At 41.0% G+C, this 15,807-nt stretch overlaps 1 protein-coding gene across 1 annotated transcript in view; it reads left to right on the top strand.

Moving 5' to 3' along the window:
- LOC104990119 (RNA-binding motif, single-stranded-interacting protein 3) overlaps positions 1 to 15,125 on the top strand; it is a 682,427-nt gene extending 667,302 nt beyond the window's left edge. The window contains exons 9-10 of the mRNA XM_010842053.1: positions 10,670 to 10,766; positions 13,012 to 15,125. Coding sequence (XP_010840355.1) covers positions 10,670 to 10,766; positions 13,012 to 13,107 — 193 coding nt within the window. The 3' untranslated portion in view covers positions 13,108 to 15,125. The remainder of the gene's footprint in view (positions 1 to 10,669; positions 10,767 to 13,011) is intronic.
- The last annotated feature ends 682 nt before the right edge of the window (positions 15,126 to 15,807 follow it).

Raw genomic sequence — 15,807 nt, forward strand, 5'->3', positions numbered from 1 at the left:
GAATGCCCAATCAGAAATAGAAAATGTTACTGATGGCATCTGCTTGACTGCAGCAAAGTGGCATTAGGTAACCCAGCCCCCTTCCTGGTATCAAGCCACTCTGTTCTCATGTAACACCCTAATCTGATTATCTTTAAGTGCAACCTCCAGTTTCATCCAAAGAAGCCAAACTGCACAAGAGTTGTTCATGTCCTGGGTTAAGAGTGGAATTTTGGAAGCATTAGATTATGCACTGTGTTGCTATCAAGAAGATAGAAATTTCATATCATGAAATGGAAGGAACAGCAAAATTGTAGTTAATTAACGTTATTCACTTGGTATTTCTTTATATACACGAGTTTTTTAAAATATTTTGGTCTTTTGGGTTTTAATTGCCTTATATGGAAACATATAAATAATCATTTCTATGGATGTTAAGATGTCAAAATAACCACATATGTTTCCTCAATATCCTGTTTCTTGACTTACTGTCAGCATGTACCTCTTAAAGATGTGGAAACTGATTTAGAAAATTCAGCATACGAAGGGATCGAATGTGAATGTCCAGAGTAAAGTATTTATTCCATCTTTATACCCATGTGTTCAGTCCAGTGCCTGCGTGCATGCTAAGTCACTTCAGTTGTGTCCAAGTCTTTGTGACCCCATGGACTGTTTGTAGCCCACCAGGCTCCTCTCTCTGTGGGATTCTGTAGGCAAGAGTGCTGGCGTGGGTTGCCATGCCCTCCTCCAGAGGATCTTCCTCACCCAGGGATCGAACCTGCATCTCTTATGTCTCCTGCTTTGGCAGGCAGTTTCTTCACCACTGGTGCCACCCTGGAAGCCCATTCGATCCAGTAGGCAAACCTAACTTAGAGGGAGAGTAGGAAGCTAACAGAGGCATAAATATTTATTGCTGCAGAGAAGAAACTGATCCCATTTGATGTAGGAAAAACATATCTAAAGATACAGTTGCAACCAACACCAATCCAGTTAATATTGTTAAAAATGGCTTAATGATGACTCAGTTCAACAAACTGCTTTTCTTTCATATCTGTTGTACTGTTTAAAATCATGTTGGTGATGCAGATTTGAAAAAAAAGTTTGCATCCTATCAGGAACAATGGACATGCACACAAATTCTAGATATAATGCCCAGAGTATTGTGAAAGAAGCAAAGAGTGCTTTGAGTTTTATGATGTCTTACCTTTCAGATGTACGAAGTATTTCTGAAGGAAGACACGAGACATGGTGACAATCGTCTCTGGGGAGGACCAACAGAGAGCTGAGAAGGAGGGGCGATAGGGAGACTGACTTTTCACTGTTTACATTTTTCTATTCTTTTCACAAAAAAAGTCAAAATAAATGGTCACAGGACCACAGAGTAAAAGCAGTTACATTCTAGCAAGAGATGTGGAAGGCCTCTTGATGGAGCAGGGACATGAGCTTGTCCTCTTGGTGGCATGTCACATTTAAGAACATGGTTTATCTTTTTGAGTGCTAGTTTTTTCCAGATATATGTCCAGCAGTGGGATTGCTGGATGATATGGAAATTCTATGTGGTTGCCAAGGGGGAGGGAAAGGGGTGGGAAGGGAGAGACGGGGGGTTTGGGGTTGGCAGATATTATATGCAGAAGGGGAAAACAACAAGTTCTGCTATAGCACAGGAGACTATATCCTGTGATCAGCCATAATGGAAAAGAGTAGTGAAAGCAATGTGTGTGTGTCTGTGCGTGTATGTGTGTGTGTGTGTGTGTGTGTGTGTAACTGAGTCACTATGCTATACATTAGAAATTAATGCAACATTGTAAATCACATATACTTCAATTTTTCTTTTTATTCAAAGGACGTATTTTGTAATCCTGGAGCATCCTAGAACTGCGCTCAGTCATGGGGGCTTCTGAGTATCAAATTAAAGACGTGTCTGGGGTGTCTGGTAGCTCAGTTGTATAAACTGTTAAATGTTCTGAATTCCATAACTTCAATGTTTATACAGCAACATAAAACTGAAATAAGTACTCCCAAATTTAGCTTGATTTTTCTCTAATGAAGAACAAACATTTGTAAATGTAAATGTGGACCATGGTGTCTCTGAGCAGTTTGAGTGTAGGTGGCAGAAAATGTCAGTCATGTCATCTGCTTGAATCTACCCAAATGATCACTTTAAACAAATCAGTTCAATGTCACTTGTATCTAAGGCTTTGAAGGTTACAGTGAAGAGGTTTCTGGGTTGCAATGGAAAAGGAAACCACTCAGTACTTTTTTACTGTAGGTCAACTTAGGAGAATAAAAATGCTCATTCTTCTTTCAGAGCTATCTGGCATAACTCTATAATGTGTTATTACTACTGGCCTATTGCTTTTTTAACAGTCCAATATGAAATCCCATCACTTTCAAATATGAGCATAAGAGGTGGGAAATAATTCCTTCCCCAGTCAAAATCTCATCTTTTCCTGTGCCCTTTTCACTAAGGTCTGCTGTGTAAATGCCTTTTGGATTGTTTGATTTGAATAAAATGTATTCTTGGGAGAGATGTGGGGGGGAAATGTTTTCTACGGCCTTGGTTTGCCAGCTGTTTTATATGGCATTTGATATTAAGTGATACAGAAACCAGATCTTATTACGCTAGGAAAGGAATGTAATGTGAAAGATACATGGTATTACAATAAAGATGACCAGTACCTTATTAATCTTGTGCTCTAGGGTTGCCCTGAGGATTCATGGTTCTGACTCCAACAAAATTGCGCGTGGACGTGAAGACAAGGCAGCACTATTTATCTCAGTGTGCATATAGGATTGTGTGTGATTTTTTGGAGTTAAAAAAAAAATCCTACCCTGGGGTTATTGATACATTCATGTTATTTTTATTGTCAGTGAAATAAGATTTCACTACTGACTGCCAAATTCCCTGAAGATGGCTCTTCTGCAGGTAAAATAATGTCCTCTTAGTGACCTAGACTTCCATTCTCTGGGCTTCTGGAGCCCACTTGCTTTAAAAGCCAGAAAACCAAATAACTCTTTGTGTTCCCTAAAATTATGACTTTTTTCAGAGGCCAGCTCAGAGTTCTATGGATAGATTTTGCTTAAGTAAACCTCTCAGTACCTTTGACATTTGGAACTTTTTCACATGAAACCTCTCCAGAGTAACTAGTCAACATTCCCAAGGAAAGCTTCTCAACCTTGACATGAGTGTCATTTTGGATCATATCATTTTTTTGGTGGGAACTGTCCTGTGTTTAGCAGCATCCCAGACCTCTATCAACTTGATGCTAGGAGCAGCCCCCTGACCCAGTTGTGATAACCAAAAACATCTCTAGGTCCTGGGAAGAAAGCTCCTGTCTCTGTTTAAGATGGTGTAGAAAAGAAACACTTGCCACACCTGTGAATTTACTGTGTGCATTTTGTCAAATAAATATCTTAGCAAACTCTTTCCAGAAAAGATGGTAGTTAAAAAGTCGTTCCTAGTTTTCTGTAATAGCATTTCAAGGCATAATGCGCCCTATGCATGTGTGCTCAGCCGTGTCTGACACTTTGTGACCCCATGGACTGTAGCCCTCCAGACTCCTCTCTCCATGGGATTTTTCCAGGGAAGAATATTGTAGTGGGTTGCCATTTTTTTCCTCCAGGGGATATTCCCAATCTAGGGATCGAAACTACATCTCCTGTATCTCCTGCGTTAGCAGGCAGATTCTTTAGGACTGAGCCACCTGGGAAGCCCATGATGCATATATTAATATAACCAGATATAAAAATATAGTCACATGTTTCAAATGACCTTAGCTTTCTTATTATAGCCACAAAATTAAAGTGCTGTCAATTTCACCTTTCCTGTTCCCCCAAAATAGGATGCCTATGCCTAAAGTTTTTATCTGGATGTTCTTTTTCTTTCTTCTCCTTTTAAAATGTGGAGGCTGTGTGAACCACGAAGGATACATGGCAGGGATTGAGAACAAGTGATGAGACTGGGAAACTCATTCTGCAGCTCTCTTTCTGGAGGCCGGCTCAGTGCATTTTCTTTAGACATGGTGACTCTAAGCCTCAGATGCAATAACAGCCTCTCTTGTCGTGGTTTAAGCAAAGCTTTCCTGTAAAGTCATCTGGTTTATGTTTGGACTTGGGGAGAGCTTATTTCAGAATACCGGAATTAGGGGATCAAGATAGTGTACTGAGTCTGATCTTTCCAGTCCATTTTCTGTTCTAAATGACTCTCTGATTTGAGTGGCAGACAGTATTGGAACTTGCTGGGGAGTATGAAATATCATTCTTATTGGACAGATAAGATTAGAGCAAATAGAACAAAAACGCATGAAAATTTCCCCTAAGGGTTCTCTATGTTAGTATCCATTTACTTGGCTGTTTTTCTGCTTCTGCTCTCATTTTTTTTTTCCCGTAAAGTTCCCTGTAAATGCTGTCTGTCCATCCAGTCCTTTTTGCTTTCATTTTTAATATGCCACTTGGTACCTTTTGCAAAATAAACCAGCCACTCTAAAATGTGAAGCAGGATTTATGCTGTTGGTATGCAAGGCTGAGACTAGGTTTCTAAGAGAAGTTAAACCTACATGGAGAAAAGGGCTGTTAGTGGAGTGGTCATGAGTGCCTGTTAGGTCATTATGAGCCCCACATAAATCTTTCTGTTCACTGCTTCATAAGTAAGATCTAAGATAAAACCTGAAGGGGTTGTGTGTGTGTGTGTGTGTGTGTGTTTTCTAGATGTAAACCATGATTTTTGTAGAAAAGGTCTGTTTTCTCTGATTATCAATTTCTCTATGTGCCTAGAAAATGGGCATTAGTTTAAGCTTTCACTGAGATGTACAGAGGTACAGATAGATGATATGTGATGTAAGCCAGCTTTCTCAGTTCTCACTTCTCAGCTTCCTATCTGAACAGATGGCATCTTCTGTGTCTCCACACATTTGACATTAGCCATCCTTTACAATGATCACTGCTTATCTCCCTAAGCTGTTTTGCACTCATTTATTCATTCAGTCAGCCATCAGGTATTAAGCATAGATCAGAGAAAGCAATGGCACCCCACTCCAGTACTCTTGCCTGGAAAATCCCATGGACAGAAGAGCATGGTAGGCTGCAGTCCATGGGGTCGCTAAGGGTTGGACACGACTGAGCGACTTCACTTTCACTTTTCACTTTCAAGCATTGGAGAAGGAAATGGCAACCCACTCCAGTGTTCTTGCCTGGAGAATCCCAGGGACGGGGGAGCCTGGTGGGCTGCCATCTATGGGGTCACACAGAGTCGGACACGGCTGAAGCGACTTAGCAGTAGCACAGTATTTTTGAAGTACACTAAAGCAAAGCACAATAAAATGAGGTCTGCCTGTATTTATTATGCCCCAGGCTCTGTCCTAGGCAACAAAGTCCAGGTGTCCTCAACTCTCTTGAAGCCAACATTCTAGAGGGAGAAATAACCAATAAATGCATTGCATTAGTCAGCACAACTGCTGTTAAAAAAAAAAAAAAAGCCATTGATCATGTGGGTTTAAACAACTGAAATAAATTTCCTCACAGTTATGGAGGCTAGAAGTCCATGATCAAGATCTGGCTGATTAAGTCTCGGGTGAGGACTGTTTTCCTGGCTTTTCCAAGGCTGTTTTCTCACTGTGTCCTCACATGGCCTTTCCCCCGTGTGCGTGTATGGAGAGAGAGGGAAGTCTGCGGAGCATCTCTTCTTTTAAGGACACTAACCCTGGGAGATTAGGGCCCCACCCTCATGAGCTCATTTAATGTTGCTTTCTTCCTTAGAGGTCCCATCTCCACATACAGCCACTCTGGGAGTTAGGACTTCAACATATGAATTTTAAAGGGACACACACATTCAGCCAATAGTATATAAAGACATTTTTTAAAGGCTACTTCAAATAGTGATAATGCCAATGGGGGAAAACAAAACTAAAGTCAAGGAAAGGAATAGAGAACAACTGGGGCAGAGATGGTGGTTGCTGCTTTAGCTATGGACCTCTCAGAAGAAGGGAAAGTTGAGTGAAACCAGTAATGAAAAAGAGGTTGTTATACGGAGATTTGGGGAAATAAGCATTCCAGGTAGAGAGAATTATAAGGTCAGTGGCCCAAGATGAGAATGACAGGCTCATGTGACAGAAGGTCATTGTAATTTTTTGGATCCTAGTTGGCTCAAGGAAGAGAGATGGACAGTAGCCCTACTGTGCTAGCAATAGTCGATACCAGGAATTCAGATTTCGTTCTCATTGCAGTGGAAAGCCATTGGCTGGATTTAGGCTGGTTAATGTACAAAGGAGATACAAGTTAAGTGGTTAAAGAGAGAAACTCAAATGAATGCCTTACCCATCTTTGGTACACATACTAAATCCTTCAATACAGTTTTTTTTTTTTAAGTGGAAGAATAGATGTTTTCTTGCATAGTAATTGTCTTTTTAAAAGTCGGATTTGTTAAAAGTAATTCATATATACACTCTTGATAGGGTACAATTTTATGAGGTCTGAAAAGCGCACAATGGAGCAACGAAGAAACAGTTACATCATTTCCCAGAATTCCTTCGTGTGTCTCTGTGGTCAGACTCCTCCCTTAACCCCAGCCTTCGGCATCCGTTATTTGGTTTTGGTCTGTATAGTTTCTCATTTTCCATACCGTTATACAAATAGATATAAAATATAAAGTCTTTTGAGTCTGAGAGCTCTCATTTAGCATAATTCATTTAAGATTCACCATGTTAAATATACCAGGGTTTCTTTTGTTTTAATTGTTGAGTAGCCTCCCCATGTATGGATGGACTATATGTTGTTCATCTGTTCAGTTGAAGGATATTTGGCTTGTTTTCAGTTTTTGGCAAGTATCAAAGCTGCTGTAAATAATTGCATCAAGGTTTTTGGGTGAACTCAAGTTTTCATTTATCTTTAGTTGCTATGTATCAGTGGGATTTTTCAGTTATATGCTATGTGTATTTTAGCTTTATATGAAACTGCCAAGCTGTTTTCTAAAAGGGCAGGACCATGCTGTATTTCCACCAAGAATGAAAGAGAATTCCATCTTCTCTAAATCTGTGACAGCTCTGATTGGCTTTTTTTTAATTTCATCATTCTAATAGGTATATTACATAGTCAGTATTCATTTTTCCTAAACTACACAAAAGCAGATTTAGAGATGAGGTAGATGCAGGTATGGATAGTAAGGAGAATGCAATGGGTAAAGGAGTAATTTTTTCAACTACATTTTTTTAACCAAAAGACCCTAACCTTATAATCCTTGTTGAAACCTAGATCAATTTAAGACTCTAGTTCTATAATCCTTGCTTGGAGACTTTTGTAGAATCTAGCTTAAAGAACTTACTCTTTGAACCCTGGAAACATTGAAATCTAGCCCCCCTACACTCAGTGGGGTTCTTGTGGAATGCTTCTTTAGAAAGGTGACTCATGAGATTCTCTATTCAAAACATCAGAGAACTCTGAGGATGATGAAGATTTTGTCTCCAAAATTCCAAACTCAGTCATGAACTATTTTTAAAAAGAAAAGAAACTAAACTTAAAGTAGTAATTCAATTGACTTTGCGATGCCAAGGGAACATTTCATGCAAAGATGGGCTCGATAAAGGACAGAAATGGTATGGACCTAAGAGAAGCAGAAGATATTAAGGAGAGGTGGCAAGAATACACAGAAGAACTGTACAAAACACATCTTCACAACCCAGATAATTACGATGGTGTGATCACTCACCTAGAGCCAGACATCCTGGAATGTGAAGTCAAGCGGGCCTTAGGAAGCATCACTATGAACAAAGCTACCGGAGATGATGGAATCCCAGTTGAACTATTTCAAATCCTAAAAGATGATGCTGTGAAAGTGCTGCACTCCTTATGCCAGCAAATTTGGAAAATTCAGCAGTGGCCACAGGACTGGAAAAAGTCAGTTTTCATTCCAATCCCAAAGAAAGGCAATGCCGAAGAATGCTCAAACTACCGCACAATTGCACTCATCTCACATGCTAGTAATGTAATGCTCCAAATTCTCCAAGCCAGGTTTCAGCAATATGTGAACCATGAACTTCCAGATGTTCAAGGTGGTTTTAGAAAAGGCAGAGGAACCAGAGATCAAATTGCTAACATCCTCTGGGTCATCTAAAGAGCAAGAGCGTTCTGGAAAACCATCTATTTCTGCTTTCTTGACTATGCCAAAAGCCTTTGACTGTGTGGATCACAACAAACTGTGGAAAATTCTGAAAGAGATGGGAATACCAGACCACCTGACCTGCCTCTCAAGAAATCTGTATGCAGGTCAGGAAGCAACAGTTATAACTGGTCATGGAACAACAGATTGGCTCCAAATAGGAAAAGGAGTACGTCAAGACTGCATATTCTCACCCTACTGATTTAACTTCTATGCAGAGTACATCATGAGAAACGCTGGACTGGAGGAAGCACAAGCTGGAATCAAGACTGCTGGGAGAAATATCAATAACCTCAGATATGCAGATGACACCACCCTTATGCCAGAAAGTGAAGAGGAACTAAAAAACCTCTTGAATAAAGTGAAAAAGGAAAGTGAAAAAATTGGCTTAAAGCTCAACATTCAGAAAACTAAGATCATGGCATCTGGTCCCATCACTTCATAGCAAATAGATGGGGAAACAGTGGAAACAGTGGCTGACTTATTTTTCTGGGCTCCAAAATCACTGCAGATGGTGACTGCAGCTGTGAAATTAAAAGACGTTTACTCCTTGGCAGGAAAGTTATGACCAATTTAGACAGCATATTAAAAAGCAGAGACATTACTTTTTTCCAGTAGTCATGTATGGATGTGAGAGTTGGACTGTAAAGAAAGCTGAGCACCGAAGAGTTGATGCTTTTGAACTGTGGTGTTGGAGAAGAATCTTGAGAGTCCCTGGGACTGCAAGGAGATCCAACCAGTCCATTCTAAAGGAGATCAGTCCTGTATGTTCATTGGAAGGATTGATGTTGAAGCTGAAATTCCAATACTTTGGCCACCTGATGCAAACAGCTGACTCATTTGAAAATGACCCTGATGCTGGTAAAGATTGAGGGAAGGAGGAGAAGGGGATGACAGAGGATGAGATGGTTGGATGGCATTACCGACTCATTGGACATGAGTTTGAGTAAACTCCAGGAGTTGGTGATGGACAGGGAGGCCTGGCGTGCTGCAGTCCACGGGATCGCAAAGAGTCGGATGTGACTGAGTGACTGAACTGAACTGAACTGAAGAGTATGGCAAAATGAAAACAATGATTCCATGATCCCTAATAGGCATTTCCCCAATCTATCCTCATAACAGGGAAATAGTCCATCACAGGCATCCTGGTTTTGTGTGCATGTTCAGTGGTTAGTCACTCTAGACTTTCCCTTACCAGTGAGATATGAAGAAGGAAACATGATTTAAAATTCTGAGGAATCTGAGCATTAGATAACTAATGGGCTCCAGGGTATAGTCTGAGTGGAGATGGAGTGTCAGTGTTTTCAATATCCTTTGAAAGTAGTGAAAATGTTAGTCGGTCAGTGGTGTCCAACTTTTTGTGAACTCACGGACTGCAGCCCACCAGGCTCCTTTCTCCGTGAAACTCTCCAGGCAAGAATACTGGAGTGGGTAACCATTCCCTTCTCCAGGGGATCTTTCTGACCCAAGGATTGAACTCAGGTCTCCTGCATTGCAGGCAGACTACAGTCTGAGCCACCAGGGAAGTCCTAGATCTCTGTTAAATCTATCCTTTAATAGATATCCAGAAGAATCATCCCTCCTCTGATTTGTGGAGCTCTGCTCTTGCCCAGGGGCTTCCCAGGTGGCACAATGGTAAAGAACCTGCCTGCCAATGCAGGAGACATGGGTTCGATCCCCGAATTGGGAAGATCCCCTGGAGGAGGAAATGGCAACCCACTCCAGTATTCTTGCCTGGAAAATTACATGAACAGAGGAGGCTGTCCATGGACTGGGCTACAGTCCATAGAATTGTAAAGAGGAGGACAGGACTGAGCAACTGAGCACGCACCCACACATCATCTTGCCCAGTGTTCTTCTGTACTTGTTCACCGGAGGACCAGAAAACTCAGTGCTTTTTAGAGTCTGCAGGAGAATATCACACAGGTCCAGAACCTCCATCAGTGCCTTGATTAAATTCAGAAGAGATTCCTATCTTCACCTTGACCCAAATTGTCCACAAATTGTCCTTTTCTTTTCATGGAGAAAGTACTTAGGTTAGTTTTTGCCTAAGGGCCTGGACTCATGCCTAGCATATGTTATCCAGAACTGTCTAGAACCTGATCCTCTTTCTTGAATGAAGAAATAAATGCAATTATGTCTGTGTAACAACAGCCACTTTCGTAAAGCTTGGTGCTACCAATTCACCTTCCTTTCAAGGAGCTTTGTAATAGCGTTGCCTTAAAAACAAACAAACGAAAACAAGACCCACAGCTTTTCTCCCCTGTTGATTAAACATACTATGACACTCACCTGGCCTAAGAGATTTCGGCATGGCCAATTTTATTAGCGGACTCAAAGTCGTCATTTCGTTTAGAACAGTTTATTTCTTAGTGGAATCAAAGACCATCAGTCTCTTGTCCGCTCCTGTTAACAATGAATGGGTGGTACGAGGGTGGAAGTCAATCTCCTTCAGACACGCGTGGTAGCATTTGGTCAGCAGCCAGGCGTGCGTTAGCGTCACAAATCTATGAATCTTCTTTTTTTTTTTTCTGTTCGCAGATTTTATTCTTCACCGTACAGTATTGCAACCAACCGCATGATTCCACAGACATCCATCACGCCATTCATTGCTGCTTCCCCTGTCTCCACATACCAGGTATGTCCGATTTACCTGCGCATCCCGAGGGACCTTTCTTGCCAAGAATAGCCTATCTCAAGTCAAAAAGGACACAGCAGAATTTTTAAGTTGTCTTCCCTTTAGTCACATCTAAATTCATAATATTATCATAATATCATAGTCATAATATTCAAACCGTCCACTGAGCCTACCCTTTCAAGAGCTTGTTTGCATCTGTTTCGCTGAATTATAAAAATCCACTGAGCCTCCATTCTGCCTGCTGAGTTTTCATGATTTTGGTACTTTTCAGCCAACCTTAGTTCAGCTTTCTTACCACTGAGAGGTTACTTCGTGTGTTTCCTGTTATTTTGGTTGTCACCGTTCCCTAGTGTATCTTTTCTGAGAACACATTTCTGGCAACTCCTTGCACTCCCTTTGGGATACTGGATCGTTGTTATTTGTCACAGTTGTTCTGTGTATCCATGGAAAGCTACATGGATGGATGCTATATCACTGGCTCCAAGAAAAAGGGAAAATTATCAAAGGGGTAAACGTAATTCCTACTTCCTCCTCTGACTTCATTCTCACTTCCAAAGAGGCCAGAAGAGGCCTCAGGGGTTCCACATGTTGAAACGCAAGAAAATCTGAGACTCATTGTGTCCTAAACCAGACATTGTCGCCAGTTAACGTTAATTGTGCAGATGGAAAGAAATAGCCATCCTTCCCCTCAAACAGGGCTCCTTATCTTATTCCTTTGAGTTATCACAAATATTTCTCCCTCCTTCTCTTTACCTCATGGAGTTCTTTAGACAGTTCTTCTAATACTAATTAGAAACAAAACTGCCTATGAATGCTATCTAGCTAGTGGAGTGGCATTGTTTACAGCCTTGGAGATAGAGACTGAGAGTGTGTGCATGTGTGTTTCCTTATATCATGCTTATGGTGGGGGTGGGCGTGGGGGTCTGGGGTGGGGATTGTGATGTTGCTGATTACTACGAATTCAGTGAAGTTTCACGTTCTTCATCCACTACCTATCTATGTCATGTCAGGAGATCCCCACTGTCAGAGCATCACGCTTGACACGATGCCCATTTTTCCTTCACAGATCCCCCTCCCTCCGAAGCAGATCATTTTCACTCTGTGTCTGCACTTAGGTTCTTGATACATGTCAGTGTGTGAGTGGAATAGAATTTTGTGTGAATTACATTAGAGGGTCTCTGGATGGCTGATTTCTTAAATGCCTTTCCTTGGGACCCATGAGGCTAAGTGCAGATGCTGTTCAGTTTTTGTTCTTCCTACAGGCCTGCCTGGTTGTAATGTGTGCTTTTTGGTGTTTTTACCCATTTTTTTTTCAAATCTTGGCTTCTGTTTCAGCCAAGACCACCCACTGAGCTCCATTGTAGAGCACTTTGGTGTCATGAATGAAATCTCCACAGAGCTGTCATTTCACTTGGGAGGGCCCATAAGTGGAATTTAACTCCAGCTCTCTTTTCTCAAAAAGGAATTAGAGCAATTTCCTATGTTGTTGAGTCTTGCTTTTCACCACTTTTTTTTTTTTTAATCTAAAGTTCATTGGCAGTCTCATTGATGTGAGTCTATTCAAACCAAAATCTTCAGGGCTATCTATGTCACAATCAGCTCTTAGAAGCTGACTTTCTCATTTGGCTGATGGGGAACATTTGGAACATTTTCCTGGTTCATACACTCATTTTTAGTAACCATACCAGTTACTACAAGAGAGAAAAATCACAGACTTAGTTAACTTGGGTTTAACCCAAAGCATTCCCCCAAATTTCTGGTTGATCTCTAATTCATTCCTCAACTTTCACCACTTGGATTTATTTCCAAGATGGGATCACTTGAGAATTTGAGGTTAGAACCAATGACAGAAAAAAAGGAAGTCTTAGCAATCATGCTAAGTAATGCTTCCTTCTTTATTCACCTGGGTCTTCCAGCATGTTGACCTCTGAACAGTTGATCCCTGAAGCCTCCTAAGACTTTCATCTCCAATACCAGCCTCCAAATGTGCCCATGGTGTAGCCTGGCCCATGTGGGCATTACCACCAGCTCCAGGGAAGTAGGAATTTGCTTTCATTTTACCATGTTTCAGGGACCAAATGAATCAGGTCCAAGAGTTTCCTTTCTATCCTTAGTTTATTGAGCACTGATTTGCTGTAAGTCAGATGGACTCCACTTTCTTATGACCTAGTGTGACTCCACTGAACGCAAGAACCGAGTTCTCTCTGTGATTGCTTTGTGCTAATGAATGCTGTTTGATGCATAGGTCCAGAGCACTTCATGGATGCCTCATCCGCCATACGTTATGCAACCAACAGTAAGTGTTCTCAGTCACCTGAGGCTCGATGTTTCTATTATCTGAGTGCAAGCTTTTGTAACATGTAGAAGCTCTGGGGTAAAGCTTTTGTTCTATTCCATGCCTTTTCCTGGCAGCCTTATTTTCCAGATACAAAGCTGTTCCTGAAATTCTACAAAAGCGTGTACAACAGACAGAGATAGTGACAGTGATGGAGAGAAAGAGAGTTGAGAGAGGAAGAGGGAGGGAGGGAGAGAATCAACTTGATTGGAGGAAATAGCAATCAACCTCTCACGCTGATGTCTGCCATTTGTCATGAAGAGGGAAGGTCTACAGGTAGTACTGAGTGCCCTGGACGGTTAAATCCATTATAGGAGGAAAGCTTTTCTGTTGTCCTTCTCTTTCTGTTATGCTTTCTTTTCTTTGGATGCTTTGCGAATCATGGCTCAGTGTTGACTCAAAGCATCATATTTGAAATACGAAGGTATTCATCGACTAATAGGTGTGGCTAGATAATAGATAGTAAGGTTGGCAGATGACTTTTATGTTAACCAAAAGGGTCATTCTCTTCTTTAGTGGAAAGTTTCTTCCCCAAATATTCAAACTATGTTCTACTAGCTAGCTGTTCCCATTTTGTGGTACAATATGACATAAGTCCCCAAGGAAAAGTATTATATATTCCATTAGAATACAGGCTGAAGGCTAGTGATTCTATGTATCTTTGTCAAGTTCTTGCATGTTTTCTAGCTCTTGGAAAGAAGAGGACAGGAAGATTTCTAGAACGATACACTCATGAGAGTTGGGAGAAGGGGAAAGGTCCCCAGTGGGAAGTTGTGTGACAGGATCTCTGGTGTCCTCTCCTGGGTCTGTTCAAATCTGTAACTTTGTTTCCTCTTCTGTCACTATACTTAACATGGCTTTGGGGAGGATCAAAGCCGAGAGAATATATGAAAACAATGTTTAAAGTATGACATGTTACACCTTATTATGGTCATTAATCCTTATTAGTGAATGTATCAGTGGTACAAAGAAGAAGCAATGCTACATTTTAACTCTTTTCAAAGCTAAATATAAAGTCATGCATATCAAAAACAGGGAGTTACATACACAGGCATCCATTTCCTGGACTCAAAGGATCTTAGCACCTGGCTTTCATAATTGAGCTTTGTCCAGTTGTTTGTTTTTTTGTTTTTTTTTTAAGGAGCATTCCACGTTGCTCCTAATGTTTTGATAATTTGCTTTGTATTTGAAAAATAAAGTATATGTAGCTTATGACAACAGAACTTTAGACCCTATTTTGCAAGTGTCCCTGTTTACTCTTATTTGCCTACCTTGGGGGCTTTGTGAGTTCATCTGGTCTGTGTTGTGGAAATCAGACCGAACAGGCAAGGAATCCAGGCTGTTCTTTTCTGTCCAAGTCATCAGGTAGAATCCAGTAGAAGCTGCCAGACCAACATATAGCACAGACTAGGCCAACACAGGAAGAGGAAAGAAGCCTTGCCAAGTTCTAAAGAGACTTTCTAGAAGGAAGCAACTACCTTCTAAGGAAATAATGTGTGTGTGTTTAGGGAGTGCAGGGGCTAGCTTGGTCTTCATGCTGAGGTCAAGCATCATCTCATTGCAACCTCAAGGAAAGCACATCTGGCAAAATCTGAATTTTTTTCAGATACCAAAGGTGTATGATTCTACAATACTTGCAAAGCTGTGAGGAGAAGGGAAGACATTTGTGTTTTATTTCAACTGTCATTCAGGACCCTAGCAAAGTGTTTCATGAGCACCTCCTCCTCCCTTCCCCAGCTTCCAGCTTCACCCATTAGGGGATGTATTATTTCTAGTATCCTTCTCCCTAGCAATAGTTGTGTGTGTGTGTGTGTGTGTGTGTGTGTGTTCCTTTGTCCCTATGAGATCTTCTTGCCATGGCTGCTGCTCCCTAATACCCCTTCCCCTGATTAGACTCTGCATGATGTTTGAGCTTAGGTCACCCTCTCTAAGACCACAGTCCCCAACCTTTTGGCACCAAGGACTGGTTTTGTGGAAGATAATCTTTCCACGAACCAGTGGGGCAGGGGATGGTTTCAGGATGATTCAAGGGCATTGCATTTACTGTGCAATTTATTTCTATTATTATTACATCAATTCCATCTCAGATCATCAGGCATTACGATCCTGGAGGTTCGGGATCCCTGGTTTAAGATGTAGCACTTACTTGTGCCAGGGACAGATTTCCTGGGAACAGGAGTGGCCGGGCCACCCACCACTTTGTTGTTTTTAACTTGGAAACACTGGCTAAACAGCATTTTGGAAACACATTACTTGTACCATCCGTTGTTTCCTTATGACAGTTTTCTTGGTTGTTTTATTGTATGAAGAACCTTGATGCAACTGCTCTTGGTTTTATTATCAGAGTGGGGTTTAATGTTTTAATGTTACTCTGTAACATTAAAACATAAAAATACATAGGTGATGATCTAGGGCAAAGAAATAAAATCACCTGGATGTGAAGAGAAGGAATGAGTGACTTGGTGATTAATAGCATGGATTCTTAGTTAGGCTGTTTGGGAGAGAAAATCCTTTCTGATCTAGGACTTTAGGCAGTTAAACTTCCTGAGCCACAGTTTTCTCGTCTGTAATATGGACACAATCACGACTAAATTATTATGCTTTCAGTTCATTAAATTAAGTAATGCTTTAAAGCTCTTAAAATAGCACCCAAGAAATAGCAAACACTCAATAAATTACTGTTATCATGACTCAGTTAATGAGTAC

The sequence above is a fragment of the Bison bison genome, unplaced genomic scaffold (assembly GCF_000754665.1).
Source record: "Bison bison bison isolate TAMUID 2011002044 unplaced genomic scaffold, Bison_UMD1.0 scf7180017864171, whole genome shotgun sequence".
Lineage (NCBI taxonomy): Eukaryota > Metazoa > Chordata > Mammalia > Artiodactyla > Bovidae > Bison > Bison bison.